This window comes from Artemia franciscana, chromosome 11 (genome assembly GCF_032884065.1).
Source record: "Artemia franciscana chromosome 11, ASM3288406v1, whole genome shotgun sequence".
Classification (NCBI taxonomy): domain Eukaryota; kingdom Metazoa; phylum Arthropoda; class Branchiopoda; order Anostraca; family Artemiidae; genus Artemia; species Artemia franciscana.
Genome location: NC_088873.1, coordinates 26,986,784 through 27,013,356, shown reverse-complemented (window position 1 = coordinate 27,013,356; position 26,573 = coordinate 26,986,784). Strand labels below are relative to the sequence as shown.

Genomic DNA, 26,573 nt, shown 5'->3' with positions numbered 1-26,573 from the left:
ATACTGCAATCTTCCTCAAAATCCCTTTTTTTGTCGATGGGGGCTCAGGTAGACGTCCTGATTTAGGTAAGTAATTGAATATAAAAAAAACAAGTTTTTTTAAATGAAAGTAAGGAGCAACATTAAAACTTAAAACGGACAGAAATTGCTCGGTATATGAAAGGGGATTTTCCTTCTCAATGTGTCGCTCTTTACGCTAAAGTTTGACTCTTTCTCTTAACTCTACTTTTTAAAACAGTAAGAAACTTTAGCGTAAAGAGCGGGGTGTTGAGGAGGAAAAGCATCTATCATATACGAAGCAATTTCTTTCCGTTTTAAATTTTAATGTTGCTCCTTACTTTCATTTTAAAAAAAACTTCTTTTTTTTATTTAATTTCTGGACGTTTTTGAATTAATGCATGTTTTGATCTTGGCTCTTCTCACATAAATAATTCAAACGAAACTTGCATATCAATTGATTGTAATTAATCGGAAGATTTTGAGAAAAAGGAGCGAGGGAGGAGGCCTAGTTGTCCTCCAATTTTTTGATTACTTAAAAAGGCAACTAGAACTTTTAATTTTTTACAAACGTTTTCATTGGTAAAAAATATACGTAACTTACGAATTAACTTACGTAACGAACTTCCATATTCGTATGTTTTATTGCGTATATGAGGGGGTTCAACCCTCGTCGATACCTCAGTCTTTACACTATAGCTTAAATTTTGTCCCAATTCCTTAAGAATGACCTCTGAATCACAAAGGCCGTAGAACAAACAGTTGAAATTACTAAAAATACTTTAGCGTAAAGAGTGAGGTATAACGAGGAGATAAACCTCTCATATGCGTAATAGTTTTTGTTCGTTTTAAGTTTTAATACTGCTCCTTACTTTCAGTAGAAAAAACTTTTCATATTTATTTTTTCATTGTTTTTTAAATAATGCTAGAAAACCCTGCGCTTCCTTCATTGAAATTCTCTTCTCCCATGAGAAGTTCCTCCGTGGAAATATCCTCCCAAGTAATCCCCCCAACTCTCCCCCTTAAACCCAAAAAATACCCCCTGAAGACGTCTGTACACTTCCCAGTAACCATTACTATATAATAATAATAATAATTTATTTTTGACCCGCTACAAAAAATCAAAGCGGAGTGTCAATAAAAGAAACAAAACAAACACTACACAAAACAGAAAAAACAAGAAACCAAAGCAAACGAGTAAGGCCTCCGTGGGCGGGCAGATACTTATAAGTAGACTGGGGTATTTTTGCCAGCAAGCTCTGTGAGCTTCGACCAAATATCCGGGAAACTATAAATAGATATGAGGCTCCTATTCCTATACCATGGAGGCAGATACAATAGAAAACGGGAAAACGGAAATAATAAGAACGAATTGAACTGATATCTTTTTTATGAAAAATAGGGTAAATACCAGAAAGAAACAAAACCGAATGATCTGTAAAAACCGAGCATAATTTAGCAAGAGACTTTCTATTGTATCTACCTCGGTTAGCAACAATTTTAGAGTAACTTAATTGGATTTTCTTCTTGCAATCAGGAACAGTGAGAGTCCGTAAGGATTTTAGAGTTTTACTAACGTTAATTCCCAGCCACCGAAATGAAGAAACCGACGGGATAGAAAAAGATCCACAGATTAGAGGAGTAGTGATATTGCTATTAAATTAAAGATATTCACACTTTGAAAGATTAAGAGAAAGTCCAATCGCATGAAGCTTAGATGCTACTGTTGAAACACACAAAGAGAGCCCTTTTTTAGTCCTACTGATCAAAAGAATATCATCCGCATAGGCAAGATAAGAAATATTTACAGAATTGAGGATGCACGTAGGTGGGATAGAGGAAAGGACAGATGATATACAAAGTTTGAAAATAGAGGGGGAGAGGACAGCACCTTGCTGGAACCCACGTCGTATTGGAATTTTACTATCTGAAACCCTCATATCTGTTTTAATCCGCAAAAAGGAATTTGAATACTATAATCTAAGAAGAAAAATTACCAATATGTTGATACCGTGACTAAAAAGGGAAAAGATAGCTTGGTTTATGCGTAACAGTGTCAAAGGCTTTGGAGAGGTCCAAAGCACATAAATGTAACTCGAATCCCTTTTTAGTAGCCTCATTAAGAACATTAGCCAAAACTCGATGAGCCTGCTGGCAACCTACCCAAGCTGAAAACCCAATCGGATTTTCACCAAAATATGCCGAAGAATTAACTGATGGCAGGAGAAGATACTCAAACATTTTGCTTATATTGCAGGAAACCGTTATAGGCCTGTAAGATGCACACTCAGTCGGAATCTTTCCTCTTTTCAGGATTAGAGTAACTGTTCCACACAAAAAGCTTTCAGGCACAACCGAGGTGCATAAGCACATTTGAAACAGAAGTTGTAAATGTTGGACTAGAGCTGGACAATCAACATTTAGGTGTTTGACACTTATACCATCACAATCAATAGAGCTAGACTTAAGCTTCTTTATAGCTTGTGCCACCGAAACTAAATTAACTGGGAGGGTCTGGTTCTGGCGGAGTGATATGAGAAGCGCAGAAATAAGAAACCTCATAAAAATAGCATGAACAAAACGGTTTATAGTGTTGAAAATCTGGTCGTAGTATTTGCACCAAGCAGCAGAACTAATTGGGCTACTTGTTGACGAAGAGTCATCGATTTTATATGACATGTAAACACATGTCAAAGTTTGTAACTTGCAGCCCCTCCAACGGGGACTGTGGGGGAGTAAGTCGTCCCTAAAGACATAGTTATTAAATTTTTCAGCTATGGTGTATAAAATGGCTATCTCAGAATTTTGATCCCGTGACTTTTGGTAAAAAATGAGCGTAGGAGGGGGCCTAGGTGCCCTCCAATTTTTTTGGGGGGTCACTTAAAGGGCACTAGAATTTTTAATTTCGGTTAGAATGAGCCCTCTCGCGATATTCTAGGACTACTCAGTCGATAAGATTACCCCTGGGGAAAAAAACAAAAAAAAAAACAAATAAACACGCATCCGTGATCTTTCTGGCAAAAAATACGAAATTCCACATTTTTGTAGATACGAGCTTGAAACTTCTACAATAAGGTTTTCTGAATCTGATGGTGTGATTTTCATTTAGATTGTATGACTTTTAGGGGGTGTTTCTCCATATTTTCTAAAATGAGACAAATTTTCTCAGGCTCGTAACTTTTGATGGGTAAGACTAAACTTGGTGAAACTTATATATTTTAAATCAACATGAAAATGCAATTCTTTTGATGTGTCTATTGGCATCAAAATTCCATTTTTTAGAGTTTCGGTTACTATTGAACCGGGTCGCTCCTTACTACAGTTCGTTACCACGAACTGTTTGATTTAAAGATGGGTGCAATGCAAGGTAATAAATTGGGATCTAGTTAGATTTCACACAGTTGGAGAAAAATAGGATACATTTTCTGTTCAATAATGATGATTTTTTCTGTTCAATGATGAAATCAACAAAATTGTGCTTTGCTTTTTTTTAGGATAAGGTATATTTCAAGTCCCATTATCATTTTTCTAACGGAGTACTGGGCGAGACAAACACAGCTTCTGACTGAAGTGGAAAATTCTAATAAGGCATTAGGCTTCATGAAACATTTTGAGATCAGCAAAAGGCAAATCGTATTGATTTCCCAAATTATCTTTAAGAATTTTTTCATCATAAAAAAAAACAAAAAAGAGGAGGTTTAGTAATTTATACAAGAGATTCCTTGTATTTATTTCGACATTTTGACTTATGTCTAAATCCTGAAGGTGTTTTTGTATCGCTGTTACTAGAAATAAACGTTGCCCACGATTCATAAGTTCCAGCGGAGGAGCTTTACTGCCCACTTTCTGGTTCTGTTATGGAATTTTTGCTCCGATATTTGTTTGGTGATTTCAACACTGACACTGGGTTTCCACTTGAGAAAGATGCCATTGATTTTCCATGGTAATGCGTACTCGCGTTACACAACCATTACAAAGTATTAATAAACATTTTCTTTTCAAAGATTTTCAAAAATCAGCATCTGTTTCGGTTTTAGTCACGTCGTTTCTCCATTTTTTCTTATTTTAAGATTGAGCACACGAGACTTGCAAACAACAGACAAATCTCATATCAAATTCCTAAGCTCTTTGGAAGAAAACATCAAGTTTTTGAGGCAGAGTTAGGTGGAATTGATCGGTCATCTTTGCGATGAAAAACATGTTTATACTGCTTTTAGTCAATTCCATTACTCCGTGTCTGAAAAAAATCTAAGAATATTGAGAAGATCATCGTCAATCATGCAAATACTATGCACGACGGGCTTAGATTACAAGAGTTTTCTTGGTTCCATAAATAATAGAAAGGGATTTTGTACGCTTGGTTTAAGCATACGCTCAATAGAATCGCTTGAACTTGTATTTAATTTATAACAATGTTATATCAAACTTTTGCGAACTGAAGAACAGAGACATTTTCTTGATAAGCTTCAAGAGTGTAGCAACAACGTAAGAAGGGCGTGAGTGTCTGTAGGGGGGGGGGAGGAGTTCACTTCAGGTGCTTCAGCAGAATTGAAATTTTTCAGCCCCCACCCTCCACTCCTAAATTTTTGTGAACTGACACAACTGTTCACAATGATGGAAACATTTCCACAATTCCATAGACAGGCTTAAATAGGTAGTACAACTCTCAGGGCGGCAGAAATAAATGAATGGTTACTGTATCTTTACGGTGAATAAATTTAAAGGAGAAAAATTAACGAGCCCCAACTTAGTAAAATAGTGTGGCCATCAACGGTCAATTATTAACAATACTTCGTTTAGTTCTGCTTTTCATTTTTAATTCCAAGATAGAAGTAACTTTCTGGATAGCCCTCGTGCACATCTATGCCAATTATAAGGTCTAACAATCTACTGAATGATTAATGTCTCAATGCTCACACAAAAGAAAACAGCAAATGCCATAAAGTACAAAAAATTGCACCGGAAATTAAAAAAAGAGAAAAAAGAAACAGCAAAGCAAAACAGTGGCTGCCTTAAAAAGCCAAAAGTAAAAAAAAAATGAACAAAATATTCAATGAAAGCAATAATTAAAAATATTACACCGTCAACAAAGCTAGAAGATCTGCAAAGAAATCAATTCAGTCCTTCATGGATCCTCAGTGTAAATTCAAAAAAGCAACTTTTTACAGAAGAACGTTGTTGAAAAACAAAAAGCAGCAGAGATACATTCTGGAAAGCATGCAGGCAAGGAATTGTCCTCAAACACTGGAAAATCATTCTTAAACAAGGAACTTTTACTGTCACAATTTTTTCTTTTAGCACATAAAGCTTGATTAAAATGATAAATATGGACGTTTTCTCACTGATCTTTTGTTAGTTTTCTAGAAACAAAATATACTGATCAAGACTATACTATTCCCCACCAAAAATAATTCCGTAAAACTTTTTACTAAGCATTACAAATTATGGTAATTAGCACTAGTACGGAAGGGAATAACCAAATTTACTAAGAAGCTTTGCACAGTTTTGTCTCTCGATAATCTTAACCTCGATGAGAGCACAAGACAAAGGACAGAATTGGGAATAGCCATATGTAGCCCAGCGCAGATGATGTAGCCCAGCGCAGAGGATGATACAAGAGAAAACTCGACCCCCGAGAAAGTGTCCAGACGTTCTCCAGAAACTTTTGAGAAAAAGGTATATATGCTAAAAAAAAAAGAATTTGAGCAAAAAGGATAAAAAAGACAGTCTCAGCCTGTATGCCTTTGAAACTATTTTGTGACCCGCTTCTCTAACAAAGACTAAAAATTTTGACCATGGTTTTTAGGGAAATGGATCCCGCAATCTCGCAGATAAGCCTTTATTTAATACATCAGCTGTTTTAATTGTTAATTACCAATTTCAGTTGCATCATATGAGGCAACTTCGAACTTCCATTGTCTGGACTCAGCAAATAAGGAATACATATGAAACAATTCTCCGGCAAACAGCATAGCCTCTTGTCCACCCACACCAGCGCTTACTTCTAGAATAGTGTCACTTCTTTCTACAACATCTTCAGGAACAAGGACATCCAAAGCCTTTAAAGAAGACAGAGCATTACAAAGTTAAGTGATAATACAGTAAATACATTTCGCTACTTGTACACTAGTTAATGGTGTTTAACTGGATGCAATAGTTTATTGTAAACAATTTAAACCTAGGTAGTAACATACTTATACAGCAGCTGTAGACTATTACCCATACAGGACAGGGCTTTAATTTTTATTTCAAATATAGCGGATAATACAAAAAACTACACTACCAAAATGTCCAAAAGGACTGAATTTCCAGAAATCTAAGCATGAATTAACTTAAACATTTGAATTGGGTCAACGTTTGAATTATCTTAAACAGTTGATCTTAAATATATACTCTAAGACTAGCTCCTTTTAGGAGCCACAGCCCCAGACAAGGTCACCAAACAGAAAAAGTTAGTATCTATATAGAGGTAAAGATTAATGGAAACTCATAAGAAAGGAAACTGGCACTAGTGTTGAAAAAGAAAATCACCGACACCGTATAGCACTTGGCGATTTTGTCATTATATTTGACCTATCTTAAATTGATACACGCCATCCTAGACTTATCGTTTCAGGTACTTTAAAACGTAGGAGAGAATAAAGACAGCAGAATTCCACCGCGAGAAATTTTCGCAAGCTAACCAAGGCCAATATTATCCATAATGGATTTCAACTTAAGACTGTTCTTGAACCAATTAAATGCTGTTTAATTATCACTTACAGAGACATTTGAATTTTAATCCCAGAGAATCGCACATTATTACATCAAAATATCCAGTTTCCTGTGAAATTGTGTACTTTTGATGAAGTTCCCAGACACGACACTGTCAGTGGCGCTAGTAGATTTGAATCCCCATCTTCCTATCTTAAACCACTGAACTTCCAACATTGTTTTCTGGCTTCAAAATTCTTCGATTGTCCATTACAAGGACTTTATTCGGTTTACTTGCCCCTCAATCCTTTTTAAATAACTGAATTAAAAATGAAAAAAAAACACCATTATGGATTGCTTAAAGCAGGAGGCTGATCCGGAAACTAATAAGAGAGTTAGGTTTCTATGACGAAACCTCTGAATTTTTTATTAATATTAGATGAAATTGACTGGGGAGGGAGGGGGCTTCTCTGGAACGAACTTAAGTTCAATCTCTTTCTAGTTTCATATACTCTTTGGGCCTGTCATCAAGTAAAAAAACTATCACAACTATCTAATGTGGAAATTTCATATCCAACTTAGAAACCTGTTGGTCAATTTATCCATCTCCGATGACGCAGTGATTTAAATATATTATTTACAATGGTTTATACAAAATATTCCTTCTATTTAAAAGATTTTGTTACAAAAACTTCAGAGATTTTGATTTGATTGGGTATATTAGCAAAATCTAGTCTAACCAATTCACTTACTTGGTTAACAATTGGTTAGTCAACTGGTTGGTTGGCTTAACAGTAGTTACTTGCAGTAAAAACCAAACTACAACCGGATCTTAGCAAGTAACTGCCATTTCTGAGCAGCCTATATCCCAACCCCTTTTCGAATATTTACACAGCTTTCTGAATATCTGACTTAAAGAAAGGGTTCATAATTAACAGAAAAATACGTTTTGTTTCCCCCTACCACAGACAAATAGATTATTTCTTCAATGAGACCAGAGCTAGAAAATGATGTAGGTCAAACTCAGGCAATAAAGTTAGCATAACCCTGACCTTAGAGTCATTTACATTTTTTCTTGGTAGTTGTTCGGTTCTGATATTGTATCTATAAAATGAAAACATATAGTCTACAAACCGAAGCTGAAAAAAGCAGGAATAACCAACGGTGCTTATACAGAAGTCCAGTGATATCCGTACATATTGTAAATAGAGGAAAAGAAAATTAACAAATATTTTTACTAGTTTCAATTCATGTGGATTCTAAGTTTAAGGTTTAAGTGGTTAACACAGGACATTCAACGAAGCACTTCTTGACTGACACACGAAACAGATTAAACTTAAAAAAGTATCATGCATTTTTTTTTTCATTGGATTAGATTCTCGTCTTAAAAAACATTAGGCTGTTAGACTCAAATATTCACGACTGCATGTATTTTGATGTGTTCTTATAGTATTTTCTTATAAGGGGCCATCTTCAGAGTTTTTGGCACATTTCTCTACACAAAAGATGTACTAATAAGGAAGTGACCAGGGATTTCTTCAAGCAAAGGAATTTGCCCCGAGCGAAACTACTTTGAGGGTCATCAATAGTATTGGCTTGCTGTCAACAACCAACGGTGACTCAACCATTTACAATTAGTCCTTTATTATCTTTAATTGTGGTTTTGTATTATTTTTTTTTATTAATAAAGTAGCGTTAAGTGCAATGCTTGTCGCTTTAATCTGAATCTTTAGTTTGAACAATACCTAGAAAACTTCATTTTAGTGAACTCATAGGTTTCGCTACACTGTGTAACCCTGGTAGGTATGGATGCAATATAGACCTCAATAATCATATTCAATCAAATTACTCTAAAGAGAATTTCAAAAAATTTTCAGTAAGATGAATATCAAAATTATGTTTCTGATTATGATGCTATGCTAAACTTCGAGGATAGGCATAACCTGATAGATAGTCTGAAAAACCGTCTTTGTCTTAGTGAAGCCACAATCAAAAAAAGAAATGGAAGAAAAACAAGGAAATTGTTGAATTAGATGATCATTGTGAACATAAATCAATATATATATATATATATATATATATATATATATATATATATATATATATATATATATATATATATATATATATATATATATATATATATATATATATATTTTATATATATATATATATATATATATATATATATATATATATATATATATATATATATATATATATATATATATATATATATATATATATATATACTAGCTGTTGGGGTGGCGCTTCGCGCCACCCCAACACCTAGTTGGTGGGGCGCTTCGCGCCCCCCCAAGCCCCCCCGCGCGCGTAAGTCGTTACGCGCCATATTAGTTACGCGCCATTGTAGTTGTGTCCCTGTGTCCCACCTGTGAATATAGATAGATTTATATATGTGTTTCAAACTACGTAAAAATTGCGAATATACAACATTCTTGGCTTTCCCACTACTGGGAGCTTTTCGTTTCCAATTGCCAGCAATTGATCTGAAAATGTTTGACCAGAGTCATCGTTACACAGACAGACAATATATAGAAAATATATATATAAAATATAAATATATATATATTTTCTTTTTAGTTTTTTTGTAGTTTTTACCTTTTTTAGTTTTTTTCTTCTTTTGTATTAATGCTAAAGCCAAGGTTCAAACCTGGAGTCTCTCGGACCTAGAACCTGAAACATAACGCTTTACCAACTCAGCTACTTCGGCTTGAATACATTCGTTTTGAGCAGCTTCCTCAGGTGTTGCCATTGTAGGTTCTTCAGTCATTTTAAAATTAGAAATTTCTCTTTCAACGGTCTTTTTATAATTAAAAATTTGTGTTTGAACGATATTCTTAAATACCTGTGTCCTGGTCGTCATTTATATTCCCTGTGTCCCGGTCGTCATTTGTGTCCCGGTATCCCAGTCTGTAATTTCTCTTTGAGTGTCCCGGTCTGTAATTTCTCTTTGATTGTTTTTTCTTTTTAGTATTTTTTAGTTTTTTACATTTTTTCTTTTTTCAGTTTTCTTTTTATTTTTCAGCGTGTCCTGGTCGTCATTTATATTCCCTGTGTCCCTGTCGTCATGTTTTTTACATTTTTTCTTTTTTCAGTTTTCTTTTTCTTTTTTATTTTTCAGCTTCACTATGAAATACATATCGCCGAACCTTTGTTTTTTTTAGCTAAAATCTGGTAGGCATTGATGACCTTATCCAAGTCAAAATCCCAAACCCAATCATCATCGCTATCATTTTCAGTTTTGATATGTTTTGACTCTCGCTGTCCAGGTGGATCTTCATCTAACTGCGCGGTTTTTCCTTTTTTTCTTTTTAGTTTTTAATTGGTTTTTACCTTTTTTTTTTAGCTTTTTTAATTTTTTTTCGTTTTTTCTTCTTACTTTTTTTTTAGTTTTTATCTTTTTTATTTTTTTTATTTTTATTCTTAATTTTATTAGTTTTCTTTTTCTCTTCTATTTTTCAGTTTTTTCCTTTTTTTAAGTTTTTTTTTAAGTTTTTAGTTTTTTTAGTTTTTTAGTTTTTTTAGTTTTTTAGCTTTTTTATTTTTTTTATTAGTTTTTAGTTTTTTTGTAGTTTTTGACGTCATGACGTCAACCTGATCCACAGATCCACAGATCCACAGACAGACAGACAACTTATTTTTATATATATAGATAGATAGAAGATATATTCCCTGTGTCCCGGTCGTCATTTGTGTCCCGGTATCCCAGTCTGTAATTTCTCTTTGAGTGTCCCGGTCTGTAATTTCTCTTTGAGTGTTTTTTCTTTTTAGTATTTTTTAGTTTTTTACATTTTTTCTTTTTTCAGTTTTCTTTTTCTTTTTTTAGTTTTTATCTTTTTTATTTTTTTTAATTTTTATTCTTAATTTTATTAGTTTTCTTTTTCTCTTCTATTTTTCAGTTTTTTCCTTTTTTTTAAGTTTTTTTTTTAGTTTTTAGTTTTTTTAGTTTTTTAGTTTTTTTAGTTTTTTAGCTTTTTTATTTTTTTTATTAGTTTTTAGTTTTTTTGTAGTTTTTGACGTCATGACGTCAACCTGATCCACAGATCCACAGATCCACAGACAACTTATTTTTATATATATAGTTTGACGGTGACGTCATTCAAGTTATATAAGACATATGTTCACGTAGAAATCTATTAATGTTTAAGTTTACAATGACTGATGAAGATGCTCAAAGAGTCTATGCCAAAAAACTTGCTGCTGATAGTTCCTCGGCACGCTTTCTTTTCTGACTTTCTCTATCAGCAGCAAGTTTTTTGGCATAGACTCTTTGAGCATCTTCATCAGTCATTGTAAACTTAAACATTAATAGATTTCTACGTGAACATATGTCTTATATAACTTGAATGACGTCACCATCAAAGCAAAAATGACGGCAACTAATTTCATGACTTAATTTCAGAACTTAATTTCTGTGTTGACTGACGTCATGAAATTAGTTGTCGTCATTTTTGTTATGACGATGCTTAGTATATTGTAAAACACATTAATTTGGTTAATAATATACCATTTAAAACACCAAAATGAACATGCTGGAGTAGTCACTCGGTGAGAGAGGGTGTCAGAACGGAGAATGAAGGTCCCAGGTTCAAATCCTGGTTAGGCTAAAAAAGGTAAAAATCTAAAAACTAAAAAAAAAACTGAAAAAACTAAAAAAGGCAAAAACTACAAAAAAACTAAAAACTAATAAAAAAAAATTAAGAATAAAAATAAAAAAAAACGAAAAAAAACTAAAAAGCTAAAAAAAAAAGGTAAAAACCAATAAAAAACTGAAAAGAAAAAAAGGAATAAAACTAAAAAAATTTTCATCTAAAAAACTAAAAAAGGTAAAAACTAAAAGAACTAAAACGAAAAAAAAAACTAAAAAAAGGAAAAAACTGAAAAATAAAGGAGAAAAAGAAAACTAAAAAAATATAAATAAAAATAAAAAAACTAAAAAGATAAAAACTTCAAAAAAAAATAAAAAGAAAAAGAAAAAAACTAAAAAACCCAAAAAAAGGTCAAAACCAATAAAAAAAAACTAAAAGGAAAAAAATGGAAAAAATTAAAAATTTATTTCATCATATACCAATTCAAAAACGAATGTATACCGGGATGACGACCGGGACACAGGGAATATAAATGACACAACTACAACGGGGACGCCGGGGGCCACAGGGGGATATAAATGAAGACCGGGACACCGGGACACAAGGAATATAAATGACGCCCGGGACACTCAAAGAGAAATCAGAGACTGGGACACCGCCTGACAATCTATTTATATGCACAGACAATGGGACAGCAAAGAATGTTGTATATTCCCAAGTTTTACGTAGTTAAAAACATATATATATCTATCTATATATAAAAAAATAAGTTGTCTGTCTGTCTGTGGATCTGTGGATAAGGTGACGTCATGTTTCGGCTGACGTCATGAAATTAGTTGCCGTCATTTTTGCTTTGAAGGTGACGTCATTCAAGTTATATAAGACATATGTTCGCGTAGAAATCTATTAATGTTTAAGTTTACAATGACTGATGAAGATGCTCAAAGAGTCTATGCCAAAAAACTTGCTGCTGATAGAGAAAGTCAGAAAAGAAAGCGTGCCGAGGAACTACCAGAGCAACGCGAAAGCAGACTTGCTGCTACAAGAGAAAGTAAAAAAAGAAGGTGTGCCGAGGAATCAAAAGACCAGCAGGGAAACAGGCTTGAGGCTGCTAGAGAAAGAAAGAACAGAAAGCATGCCGAGGAAATACCAGAGCAAAGCAGAAGCAGACTTGCTGCTAAAAGAGAAAGTGAAAAAAGAAGGCGTGCCGAGGAATCAAAAGACCAGAAGGGAAACAGGCTTGAGGCTGATAGAGAAAGAAAGAACAGAAAGCATGCCGAGGAACTACCAGAGCAACGCAGAAGCAGACTTGCTGCTAAAAGAGAATGCGAAAAAAGAAGGCGTGCCGAGGAATTACAAGAACAGCAAGAAATCAGGCTTGCTGCTGATAGAGAAAGTAAGAAAAGAAAGCGTGCCGAGGAATCACAAGAACAGCAAGAAATCAGGCTTGCTGCTGATAGAGAAAGTAAGAAAAGAAAGCGTGCCGAGGAATTACAAGAACAGCAAGAAATCAGGCTTGCTGCTGATAGAGAAAGTAAGAAAAGAAAGCGTGCCGAGGAATCAGAGCAATCTGAAAGTTATCGCCTGGCATTCAGGTACAACCCAGTCGATGATTATAGCTTGAGAAGATGTGTTCAAATCGGGACAATGTCTAAAATTTGTCCCTATTGCAAGGCCTTGAAATTCAATGGTGAAACAATGGAAATGTGTTGCGCCTCAGGAAAAGTTAAACTTCCTCTATTGGCTGCACCACCAGAGCCATTGAAGACTTTCCTTACTGGAACTACGTCAGAATCTAAGCGTTTTTTGTCAAAAATCAGACAATACAACTCATGTTTCCAAATGACGTCGTTTGGAGCCCAAATCGAAAATCCAAATCAATTTATGTCTACTTTCAAAGTAAAAGGGCAAATTTATCATAAAGCAGGGTCCCTTCTACCATCCTCAGGCGAGAATCATAAATTTTTACAATTGTACTTTCATCAGTGATAGAAATTCTGAATTGAATACACGTTGCGAAATTTCTCCCAACGTTGAAAGGACAATCGTTTCCCAATTACAACATCTTTTCCACAAAAATAATAATTTAGTGCGTCTGTTCAAAACAGCCATCGATTTGATGCCTACTGATACTCATAAAATTGTTATTTCCGCTGACAAAACGCCTCCTGGCCAACATGTGCGTAGATACAATGCTCCGACTATCGACGAAGTGGCAATCGTTATGGTCGGTGATCAGTTTTTACCTCGAGATATTATTCTACATAAACGAAACGCTCAGTTGTTAAGAATTGCTGAAACTCATCGATGCTACGATGCCCTACAATATCCTATCATTTTTTGGGATGGAGCCGACGGCTATCACTTTAATATTAAATTGATGAATCCAGCCACTAACAAAGAAATGAATAAGAAATGCAGTGCAATGCATTATTATTCCTATAGACTAATGATTCGGCAGGATGAAGAAAATTATATTTTAAAATGCCGTGAATTGTTTCACCAATTTGTCGTGGATATGTATGCTAAAATTGAATCAGAACGTTTGCTATATATCCGCCTGAATCAGACCAAGCTCCGCTCTGAACAATACATTCATTTGCGAGATGCAGTTATAAATGACGGTAATACCACAAACGTTGGAAGATTAACAATTTTACCTTCGTCATCGATAACAACGTTGGAGAAATTTTCTTTTTGGATGCGCCAGGAGGTACTGATAAAACGTTTGTGATAAAACTGATTCTGGCATCAATTCGATCTAAAAATGATATAGCGTTGGCAATTGCGTCGTCCGGAATAGCCTTCCTCGCATTCCCATGATTCTAACAGATCTGCCTTTTCAATTTAAAAGATTGCAATTCCCAATTCGATTAGCATTTGCAATCACCATTAACAAAGCTCAAGGTCAATCATTAGAAAAATGTGGTATTGATCTTAATACTGATTGTTTTTCCCATGGACAATTGTACGTTGCATGTTCGAGGGTCGGTAAACCTGACAATCTATTTATATGCAGCGAGAATTGGACAGCGAAGAATGTTGTATATTCGCAAGTTTTACGCAGTTAATTTGTATTTCGGAACCAAATGAAGCGGTTAATTATCCATCTGAATTTTTAAATTCCATAGATCCTTCAGGGTGTCCACCACACCTGCTACAACTAAAAATAGGCGTACCAATAATACTTTTAAGAAATATCAACCCACCAAAGCTTTGCAATGGCACGCGACTTGCCGTAAAAAAAAAAACAATGGAAAACCTAATAGATGCCACAATCTTGACAGGGCCTTATGAGGGTGAGGCTGTTCTCATTCCTCGCATTCCCATGATTCCAACGGATCTGCTTTTTCAATTTAAAAGATTGCAATTCCCAATTCGATTAGCATTTGCAACCACCATCAACAAAGCTCAAGGGCAATCACTAGAAAAATGCGGTATAGATCTTAATACAGATTGCTTTACCAATGTACAATTGTATGTTGCATCTTTGAGGGTCGGTAAACCTGACAATCTATTTATACGCACAGACAATGGGACAGCGAAGACTGTTGTATATTCACAAGTTTTACGTAGTTAATTTGTATTGTATCTATCTATCTATCTATCTATATAAACACGAGTTGTGTGTATGCATGTTTGTTTGTTTGTAAAAAGAGCGTTTGCATATGACGTCATTATTAGTACATACGGCTTTGTATATGGACAGACAATGGGAAAGCCAAGAATGTTGTATATTCGCAATTTTTACGTAGTTTGAAACACATATATAAATCTATCTATATTCAGAGGTGGGACACAGGGACACAACTACAATGGCGCGTAACTAATATGGCGCGTAACTAATATGGCGCGTAACGACTTACGCGCGCGGGGGGGCTTGGGGGGGCGCGAAGCGCTCCACCAACTAGGTGTTGGAGTGGCGCGAAGCGCCACCCCAACAGCAAGTATATACATATATCTATATCTATCTATATTCACAGGTGGGACATAGGGACACAACTACAATGGCGCGTAACGACTTACGCGCGCGGGGGGGCTTGGGGGGGGGGGGCGCGAAGCGCCCCCACCAACTAGTTGTTGGGGTGGCACGAAGCGCCACCCCAACAGCTAGTATATATATATATATATATATATATATATATTAAATGACATACTTCTGTGTGCAGTATCCGAAACTTTTCGAAAAGTTTATCCTTCTCCTCTGTGACTAATTCAGCAAAGTCCACATCATCTAAAATGAAAAATTTACGGAAAAGATTTTCCAAATGATAATATTCTAAATAGGATTGCTATTTTGTTATTTAAAATACACTTAAACAATGGTATGAGACTATACATAATCGATCCCATAGTAGTTGCCAAATTTAGCCAAATTATCAACCAAAATAAGCGTAAAATTTCGAACGAAAAGAAGGTCGACCAAATCTAAGGTAACACAATGCCATAATACATACGGCTTTGTATATGGACAGACAATGGGAAAGCCAAGAATGTTGTATATTCGCAATTTTTACGTAGTTTGAAACACATATATAAATCTATCTATATGATGATAGACATATACATATACACATATATCTATACATATACACATATCTATATGATGCATGAAATAGCTCTGAAACTTCCAAATATTGTCTCAACTTCTTTCAACCATGCTGACTCCCGGTGAAAAACCAGCATGACATAATGACGTCATCCCGAGCATCATGATGTATGTTATTTTTTTAGGTGATCAATTATTGCCGATAACCTTCCTTTCGCTACCACCCCGTTAAACAATCAGTCTTTGCTAGTTTGATTGTAGTTTTCAGCTTCACTCTTATTCCATTGGTATTTCTATAATTATTAAGTTTTTTCAAGCATATTTCTTCTCAAAATGTAAATTACAATTACTACATCTTGCTAAATTTAGCTGTACTTCTTGCCAAAACATGCTAAACTACTTAAATTTAACTCGTTTGCAATAAGACAGCAGAATAAGGCATTAAGGTAAAATTATTACACCCTGAAAGCTAAATAGATAAAACAGAGATGATCTACAAATAAATGAATTTGAGTTTGGACGAGTGAAAACCGAAACAAGAAAAGCGATAACATCACTCCTTCAAGATATCGAAAAACTATTTTTTTGCAATAATCGAAGTTCTTTTCGTAATTTACATTATCAAATCATTCATGTACTAGAACAGCCAATGAAGTCTATAAAAAGCTTGAATTATTCACCTGCCTTCCATTGATTGAAGTTCTTTTTCATCTTCTTCATATTTGGTCCACATGGACATCAAATTGTCAATTCTCCTTTTTGTTGCTCCATCACAATCGTGCAAACGTTTTTCTAATACTCTGAATAGTCTACGGTCAAACGTTGTTGAAGCGCTCCGAGATGATAAAACAAGTGGAATTCTTCCAATGTTGAAAAGTAAATTATTATTTCTTCCAAGTGTTGTCAATATTTGAAAGGTGATCATTTTGAGACTTACTTCCAACTAATTTGAAAATAAAATTCAACAAGATAAAAATTTCATTTGGTGCACCTAAAAGACAAAACGGAAAATTCACCATCACTAATATAATTAAATAAAAAAACCTAATTTTTTTATCTGAAAGTAAGGAGCGACATTAAAACTTAAAACGAACAGAAATTATTCCGTATATGAAATGGGTTGTCCCCTCCGCAATCCCCCGCTCTTTACGCTAGAGCTTTTAATTGTTTTAAAAAGTAGAATTGTGGTAAAGAGTCAAACTTTAGCGTAAAGAGCGAGGGATTGCGGAGGGGACAACCCATTTCATATACGGAATAATTTCTGTTCGTTTTAAGTTTTAATGTCGCTCCTTACTTTCAGCTAAAAAAATTAGTTTTTTTTATTTAATTTCTGAACGTTTTTGAATTAATGCATGTTTGGATTTGGCTCTCCACACATAAATTATTAAAATGAAATTTGTATATTAATTCTTTTTTTGGCTAAATGGCTTTCTCTTAGTTTTGATCAGACGATTTTGAGAAATAAGGGGTGGAGAAGGAGGCCTAGTTGCCCTCCAATTTTTCGGTTACTTAAAAAGGCAACTAGAACTTTTAATTTTTAACGAACGTTTTTATTAGTAAAAAATATACGTAACTTAAGAATTAACTTACGTAACAAACTTTCATAATCTTATATTTTTATTATGTATACGAGGGGGTTTGTACCCTCGGTAATACCTCGCTTTTTACACTAAATCGTAAGTTTTGTCCCAATTCTTTAAGAATGACCCTTGAATCAGAAAAGCCGTAGAATAAATAGTTGAAATTACTAAAAATACTTTAGCATAAAGAGCGAGGTATTTATCTCCTCCTAAATACCTCGTTCTTTATGCTAAAGTATTTTTAGAACCCCTCATATGCGTAATAATCTCTGTTTGTTTTAAGTTTCAATGCTACTTCTTCCTTTCATTTGAAAAAACGTTTTCATGCTTATTTTTCATTGTTTTCTTATAGTATTGCTAAAAAATCCTGCTCCCTTTCCATTGAATTTTTCTTCCCCCATGACAGATTCCTCCAAGGAAAGATCCTACAACATAGCCCCCTCCCCTTAGCCCCACCCCCAAACAAAATAAAATACCCCTGAAAATGTCTGTACACTTCCCAATAACCATTACTATATGTAAACACTGGTTAAAGTTTGTAACTTGCAGCCCCTCCCCTAGGGATTGTGGGGGAGTACGTCATCCCCAAAGACATAGTTATTATGGTTTTCGGCCATGCTGAACAAAATGGCTATCTCAAAATTTTGATCCCTTGACTTCGGGAAAAAAATGAGCGTGGGAGGGGGCCTAGATGCCCTCCAATTTTTTTGGTCACTTAAAAAGGACACTAGAACTTTTCATTTCCGTTGGAATGAGCCCTCTTGCGACATTCTAGGACCACTTGATCGATACGATGACCCCTGGGAAAAAGAAAAAAGAAAAAAACAAAAAAAAAACAAACAAATAAACACGCACCCATGATTTGTCTTCTGGCAAAAAATACAAAATTCCACATTTTTGTAGATAGGAGCTTGAAACTTCTACAGTTGGGTTCTCTGATACGCTGAATCTGATGGTGTCATTTTCGTTAAGATTCTACGAATTTTAGGGGGTGTTTCCCCCTATTTTCTTAAATAAGGCAAATTTTCTCAGGCTCGTAACTTTTGATGGGTAAGACTAAACTTGATGAAACTTATATATTTAAAATGAGCATTAAAATGCGATTCTTTTGATGTAGCTATTGATATCAAAATTCAATTTTTTAGAGTTTTGATTACTATTGAGCCGGCTCGCTCCTTACTACAGTTCATTACCATGAACTATTTGATATGGAATACCATGCATTCTCAAGTACCATATAATTAAAAAATTAGGTAACTGATACTAATTACTATGCATGACATTACTTGAGAAGAAAAATGAAACTATAACGATGTTTACAGCCAATAGTATGAACTAAAATATCTGAGTCTCCTTTGAACTTCATATGCTGAGTTCCACACTACAATTTTTAAATTTTCCTTAATCTTTGGTTACCATGTACTAATTTTATTGAAATAGCAAAAAATCTACAGAAGGAAAACTGAAAATAAAAGGATGCGAAAAAACTCGGAGTGATAGAGAAGACCATATTATATTTTTGAATTAGCATAAAATGTTGTTCAAAATTTCCAAAAACAATTAAACTTCTTTTATATAATGGTTCAAATTCCCTAAATTCCACAAAAAAGTTTTCTTTAAATGCTCAAAAAAATGATAAATCACATTTTTTTATATAAGTGTAAAAAATTCACAGATTAATGTTCAAAAGTTTCCCTAAACAATTAAATTTCAGTTATATAATGGAACAAATTTCCTATGTTCTACTAAACAAATATGCAATGTATGTTCAGAAAAATGACATTTACTTTTATTTGGATGAAAAACATAAATCTGTTTCCTTAGCTATGGAATGAAAATAAAACCCATAATAAGGTTACAGCAGAGTCTCAAATGCTTATCACAATATACAAATCCTTTAGAAGAAAAAAAGCCATATTTGAGTAACTAACCTTAAAAATTATTTATTATGTGATTTAATTAAAGTTTTCCTACACGTTAGCTAATTCCCCTTTTTCAAGAATCATATTCATAATCTTCCGTAACTTATTTCCAACCTCTGAGCCACCATATTTAAGAAACTCATTTACCACACTATCAGCACCAGGAGCCTTATTATTTTTTTTATCCTATTAGTACTGTTGCTAATTCTTCCTCTCAAAAGAAATCTGCCTTCACATCCAAGGTATCACAAACTTCTTCCGTTTCCTCTGTATCTTTTCCTGCAACTCTATCTAGGTTCAAGACATTCTCAAAATGTTCAGCCCACCTCTCTTTAACTCTTTTCTTATTACTAATTGTGGCTTTATCCTATCTTTAACTGGGACAACTCCAGATTGTCTACTCCTTCTCAATTTATTAGCATGCCAGTACAATATTTTATTATTGTGCCATGTATCTGCATCTTCCGGATCATTGGCAATTTTATCCATGGCCTCCGCTTCAAACCTCTTTAGTTCATATTTTAATGCTTTTTCTACTTTCTTTATAATCTTTTTGCTTTCATATGATCAATTACTCAGATAATTCTTGTACAAGCCCCTTATCCTCTCTAGTAAACATAAAGCTTTTCACTAGCATTCCTACCTCCAGTCCTAACTTTGTTCCCTATGACACCATCAACAAGATCACAAATTGTTTTTCTAAAATTATTCCAACCATATTCCACATTGTCAAATTCTAAACTGTCAAGTTTAGTATTCAACCGTTCCTGGAAAGTCTCCCTTGAATTCTCATCCTGGAGTCTACCAACATCATAACTTCCTGGGAGGTAGTTACCCTTCCAAAGTTTCAGCTTTAAATTAACCCTAGACACTACTAGATGGTGACCTTTACTTTTAACATCAATAACAGCACTCCTATATACCCTTGTATCATGTATTGATCATGCCAGTCTTTGGTCTACTATAACATAATCAATAAGGTTTGCTGTCTCACCATTAGGTGAGTACCATGTTAACATATGGGCCATTTTATGACCAAACACTGTATTTGTCATAACTAGATTGTTAAACCTACAAAATTGCAAAAGTCTGCAGCCATTACTGTTTTCTTTTCCTACACCAAATTTACCAAGGCTAGGATACCATCTATCCCTATTTCTACCAGCCTGGACATTAAAATTTCCTAGTAAAAACATCATATTTCTACCTGGGACCCTGTTTATTTGCTCTGGTAACTGTATCTGTCAGTCAGTTCTATATGGGCATATACTACTATAACTGATATCCTGAACTATTTAGTCATAATGTGAGCAATGTGTATTCTATTATTAATACCTTCCCAGCCTAAACAAGACTTAGCAGCTTCCTTATTCATCATGAACCCTACTCCCAGTAAATGTACCCCATCCTTCCTGCCTGAATAAACAAATTCTATATCACCTAACTTCATGCTTCCTACCCCTGGGATATGAATTTTAGAAACTCATAATAAGTCTAATTCAAATTGTCTGAATTTGTCAGTCAAAATGTTGATACAATAGCCATTTTTTAACATTGTAACATTCCTAGTTCCAAAATGTTTGCTTATTTGCAAACTAGGAGTTAAATAGGCCAAGCAATTCCCTGATGGTCCTTTGAACCACCAGTAAACACATGGACACAATACTAGTATAACGATTCTGCACATCTCTTAAATTTTTGAGGTACATGTGTATTTTTGAAAGCAGGAAATTCAGTACTTTATGATACTGTTTTCAATGTCCAAGGGGGAATTTGTATCATAATAAGAATATTCAATGCCATTGTTGAGTTCAATCTAGCATCTTTTTCTCATAACAGTGAAAGAGCAAATTCCATACAATACTGCTTATTCCCCTTTCTAGCTGGAATAGTTGTAAGTATTCAACCAGTATTGATAATTCTTGTTTTAATAGCGTTACTATCACTGGTCAAAATCTTTTGAAGATAAAGTGAGTATGCAGAAACGAGAACTTACATGAAGTAGAGACTGCAGAAGATGATGAAGGAGAAGAATTGTGCGTTGAATCTATTGACAGTTTATCTGCAGAAGCTACAGAGAAACCCTTCATAGCAATAAGGCTTACCCAGTATAACATTGACATAAAGTTCCAGATAAATACAGGAACAGAGGTGAATGTGTTGCCTACTGCAGATTTTCTCAATCTCAAGGGGACCCCTCCATGAACAACCAAGACTAAGGACATTCTGACAAATTATAGTGGAGGACAGATGAAGGTTGTTGGAACCATTAATCTAATACTAGAGTACAAAAAGCAGTGCCCCACAATCATGTTTTCTATGTTGTAGAAACAAATAAAGGACCTATCCTAAGCACACAAACAAGTAAGAAACTGAACCTCATAAAGTTCCTTTATGAGGAACTTTTCCTTCAAGTTTCAAAACAGGCAACAAAAATATCACTTAATTAACATGGAAATACCTTCATACCCTTTCCAGGATGTTGGAGCAGATCTGTTCACATTTAGAGGTCAAGAATACCTTATCACCACAGACTACTACAGCCAATGGTTTGAGATTGACAAGTTGACATTTACCCCCTCATTACAGGTAATAAGTGAACTCAAGGTGCGTTTGCATGTCATGGTGTCTTGGAAAAGATGGCAACCAATAACAGACCACAGTTTTCATCACAAGAATTCAAAACATTTACATCAAGCTGGAACATTAAAAAGGTCACATCAAGTCCACAACACCCTCAGACAAATGGCCTCAGCAAGAAGGTTGTCTAAACAGCCAAGCACATCATGGCAAAGGCAATGGATAGCAGGACAGACCCATACATGATGTTACTAGAATTCCAGAACATCCCAGTCAACAGAGCATACTCACCAGCTCAACTGTTGATGAGCACACAGCTGTGTTCAGTATTACCAGTTCTACCACAAGCCCTACCCCCAAACTGGTAGATAGCTCAACATTTATGCAATCTAGGAGGAAATCTCAGCTGAAGCAGAAAACTGCATACGATTGAGGATCAAGGGCAGCAACAATGCTTGACCCAAACCAGAAAGTATGGGTAAAACTTTCTGAGGACTCAAAATGGGAAAAAGCAACCATCAACCAAAACTACAAAAAAGCCCCTCAATCATACAGGCTCTCCCTTGAAAGTGGAGGCACCTTCAGACAAAACAGGAGGAATATAAGAATACAAGAGGAATATATATATATATGAATTTGCCTCATCAACAACATACAATGGGCAACAAATAGGTGCTGCTGACACCATACCACCCATGGGGCAATCACTTCAAGCATCTCTGCCAGATAAACAAACCTCAATAAAGCTTGTTGCAGAAGGCAACAGGAGTAGCACATTACTGCAAGTTCAAGCTCCTACTTGACCCACCCCAACCACAAGAGTCATACTTCCAAACCCCTTGTGAACTCTGACTGGTGATGTCAGTCTTTTACAGCCAATCAGGCAGCAGTCCTTTAACTATCACAAATCAGCAAGTGGAACAGGACACCACTGCAGCAGGTGGCACCACATAGCCATTTGCCAGCACATTGCACACCTGTACCACCACCTTGGGTCTTGTTGTGAAGCCAGTCATCTGGCTGAACCTCAGCATCAATCATCCAAATCAGTCTGGCAAGCGTTTGAAGTCAAAACGAAAATAAATTTTGAAAAGAAAGGAGAAGAAATGTTTTGCTTATTTTAATTATGTTTACACCCAGCTTTGCTTGCTATAGTGCTTTGCTTGCTATAGTGCTTTGCTTGCTTATGCTTATTGTCACTTTTGTTTGTAGGTGTTTGGGTCTCCAATAAACTATTGAAATAGACAAAATAGGAAACATTACAGTTAGATCCTTACCATGCTTGAGCAAAATAACAACCACGCCTTCTTTCTATATTTCCAGAAATAAATCATGGAGCCATGAATAATTAGTAATTCATAATAAAGTTTCTACCCAACTCTAAGAGAGATTTTTGATAAATCTGGGGATAAATTCAGTACTTGACTGGTGCAGTGGCTGGCATAAGGCTCTTCGTTACTCTGGCTGTTGATGTGGAATATTTTCCATGACTCTTCTTTTGTTTCAATTACAGCATGCCCAAAGTTGGCTCTTGCTTTCTTAGTTCTATAAGATTTTCAAGATAGTTTACATCAAAATAGTTATTTTTAAGATCATACAATTTTTTTTGCTCACTCACATCTTTCATTCCACCATTTAGACCATTTAAGTTTGTTTCTGCAATCAATGTTTGGCACTCGGCTGTCTGTAACTTTAAGAATTTTACTTTGGAAAATGTTTATACAGTCACTCCTGTTTATACCATGACTTACTATTTCTTTTATATCAGCTTGTATACACTTCATTGTGTATTCATTTCATTTTGCTTTGTTGAAAGTAAATTTTGGTAGTCAGTGTTTTTTATTTTGTGGTGTGAGATGTTGAGCTACTTCAATAAGGATACATTTAAAGTAACTTAAAAAGCTGAAGCATCTAAAACAAATATATTTGATTTAGTTGCTATATTAAGGTTATAAATCAGAATACCAATGGTAGTATTTGCTAACCTCTTGGAGTTATGCCTACTTCTCAACCCTATGAGAGTCACCAAACAACATGTGCTATCCAGGAGTAGATTTCTACACTGGTACCAGCTTGGTTTCTAATTGGGCATTAACACCATAGACTGCTATGGCCATTCAGGTAATTTACAAAAACATAGTCACTAACTACTGAATAAAGCAAGTAATTCAGTACCAATGTCAGTATTCCCAGAAGGATTATAAATATTTACTATACACCAAGATTTTTGACCTTTTATGAATACAGTGCACCCAACTACCTCTATTCTTTTGTCATTCATAGATTCCTTTGAATGAATATACCATTCCTGATACTTCTGTCCTTCATTGTATTGTGCAAGGATACAGTTTTAAATTTTTTATACTGAAGCCAAGTTTCCTGTATAAAGAAATGTTGCCATTTTCATCACCAATATAATTTTGGAAGACTTCTTTTTTGTTTGTAGGAAATGATTACAAGTTCCATGTTTTAATCTTAAGATTATTATTTGTCCTGACCATTGTTGTGAGTCTTTAAAGTGTATTATTGTGAGTGTGACTATTGATCTATTCTGCTGCCCTGTATTTAAAACTTTTCAGGTATCATTGCCAAGGCTGAAATGAAAGGAATAAATATATATGGTGCTAATGCATTATGATTACTAATTTGACTTGATGAACTGTTTCTGAGGAATTCTTTGCTCACTGCTAATGTATATGATGTATGTGCTTGTGCATATAAGTTGAAGAAGTATGCTTGTTTCCTTTTTGTTGTCATTCTGCTATGTTGGACATCATCTTGTCTTCTGGATTAACTGGACATTTTGATCAACTTGTTGTGTGATTTCCTAAGTTGTTTTTGCATTGGTACTGTTCCTTTGATTTTGCAAAGTCACCACCTTTCAGGGGATAATTTTTAGACACATGGTTTCAGCTATATCTCTACAGTTAGAGTTATTTGCTCTAAATTAATTTTTTATGTGACCAAACTTTGACACATCAACCATTGAATAAAGGTTATATGATATTGAAATATATCCCTTCTTTTCCCAGCAACCCGAATAGTTCCTGGAAACACATGAGACTCAGAATAAAATCTGGACTGATAGGCTTGGAGTTCTTTCTATTTTGAGCCTATCAAATATATAAAATCTTTTCACTTGAACAATTTCTACTTGGCTCTGCAGGCCTTTTAGAATATCCTTATCAGCATAGTCTTTTCAGAAACCTTTAATTACTCCTCTGATTCCTTAGGACAGATTCAACTGATATCTTATATATTTTTTCCAAATTGCCATTTTTGTCATGGTAGGCCTATTTTTTGTTTGCCATTAAATTGTGATTTGTATCCTGTCTTTTGAACTTATCATTTTCTATCATCTTTAATATGTCTTTGGTAATAAAATTGTCCTTAGCTGTCAGGCTCTCTTTAGCCTGACAAACTGCCAAAAATGGAAATATATCATTACCAGGTATGACATTTGGATCTGTTAGGAAGGATTATGATTGATATTATTCCCAAGGCTGGCCATTGGAGCCAGTGCCAGGGCTGCCCCAATGCTCAAGCATTTGGACACCCTTGGCACAAACAATTTTTTTAAGAGACATGTAAATATATGGAAAAATCCTATAAAAAATTCAGGGATAGTGGAAGCTCTAAACAGAATGCAATGATGAGTGACAAGTCAAAAGTAATGCAAGAGAGAGGTGATTCCAAGCTCTCAGCTGTCATTCTTGAGAGACATCTGACAGTTTATAAGTGGCTACAGAATTTCTATGCTATTTTAAAATCACTTTTCTGTGATTATGCAACATAGCAGTAAAGTGCACCTGGCACTTCAACAATAAATTACATCTAGGCTACCCAGTTTTGTTAGGAAAAAACTGTTCAGTGTTTTTTCTTGCACCCTTGGCATTGTACACCCCTAGTCCTGGGACTATGTGTAAATATTGGCTTGAATGTTCCTTGAGCAATAGCTTTGTGATCATTCTTTCTTTTATGATGGCAACACTATATTCTTAAAATTTGGGACCTACCTAGGGGGTTTCAAATTTGCACTTTTTTGATTCCAACGTTGTCAGGCGTGAAGTTAAATTTTATCAAGTTCTCCAACTAAAATTGTACCAAAAGAGACGAAATCGTGTCATTTGAACATTAGGATAAAACTTTTTGCCACTCATATCACTCAGAAACGCTCACCGGCAGTTAAGTTAAATTGATTTTTCTACGAACTGAGAATGATATCAATGGCAATGACGGGAAATATGAGCCCAAGCTCATAGCTTGAAATATAAAGATCGCTTGTATAGACCCTCTTTGGCTTACACAATATCAGCCCCAAACTGCTAAAAGCACTTTAGAAGAAGGTTTTAGTAAAATTTGTTAAAAGTTCACATCAAGCCTTTCATTCGAAATTCTGAGTAAGTAAAAAGACTGTTGACGTCGTATCACAAACTTATTATCACCTATAGGATCAGTGACAAGTGTCAGCAGCTGAAAAGCAAAACATATCAGTAATCACGCCAAAAAAGTTGCTATCATCCCAAGTTCTTGTGGCTTCACTGTCTAGGCTATCCACGAGTGGCTTCACGGACTGGCCTACCCACCACTTATGAGTTATGTGTTGATTGCGTAATTTGTTTGTATTCCCACATAATCA

The 26,573-nt window shown here is 34.9% G+C and overlaps 1 protein-coding gene across 5 annotated transcripts in view; it reads right to left on the bottom strand.

The window, feature by feature from the left end:
• The window catches only part of LOC136033040 (peptide chain release factor 1-like, mitochondrial), a 105,882-nt gene extending 79,853 nt beyond the window's left edge, over nt 1–26,029 (bottom strand). For 3 of the 5 annotated variants that reach the window (XM_065713610.1, XM_065713606.1, XM_065713608.1), the window contains exons 1-4: nt 25,951–26,029; nt 16,537–16,843; nt 15,461–15,537; nt 5,873–6,056 (exon numbers count right to left, since the gene is read on the bottom strand). In XM_065713610.1, coding sequence (XP_065569682.1) covers nt 5,873–6,056; nt 15,461–15,537; nt 16,537–16,777 — 502 coding nt within the window. In that variant the 5' untranslated portion in view covers nt 16,778–16,843; nt 25,951–26,029. Of the gene's footprint in view, nt 1–5,872; nt 6,057–15,460; nt 15,538–16,532; nt 16,844–25,950 lie in introns of those variants that run through there. The other 2 variants (XM_065713607.1, XM_065713609.1) reach the window with 2 other exon arrangements.
• Nucleotides 26,030–26,573: the final 544 nt, after the last annotated feature.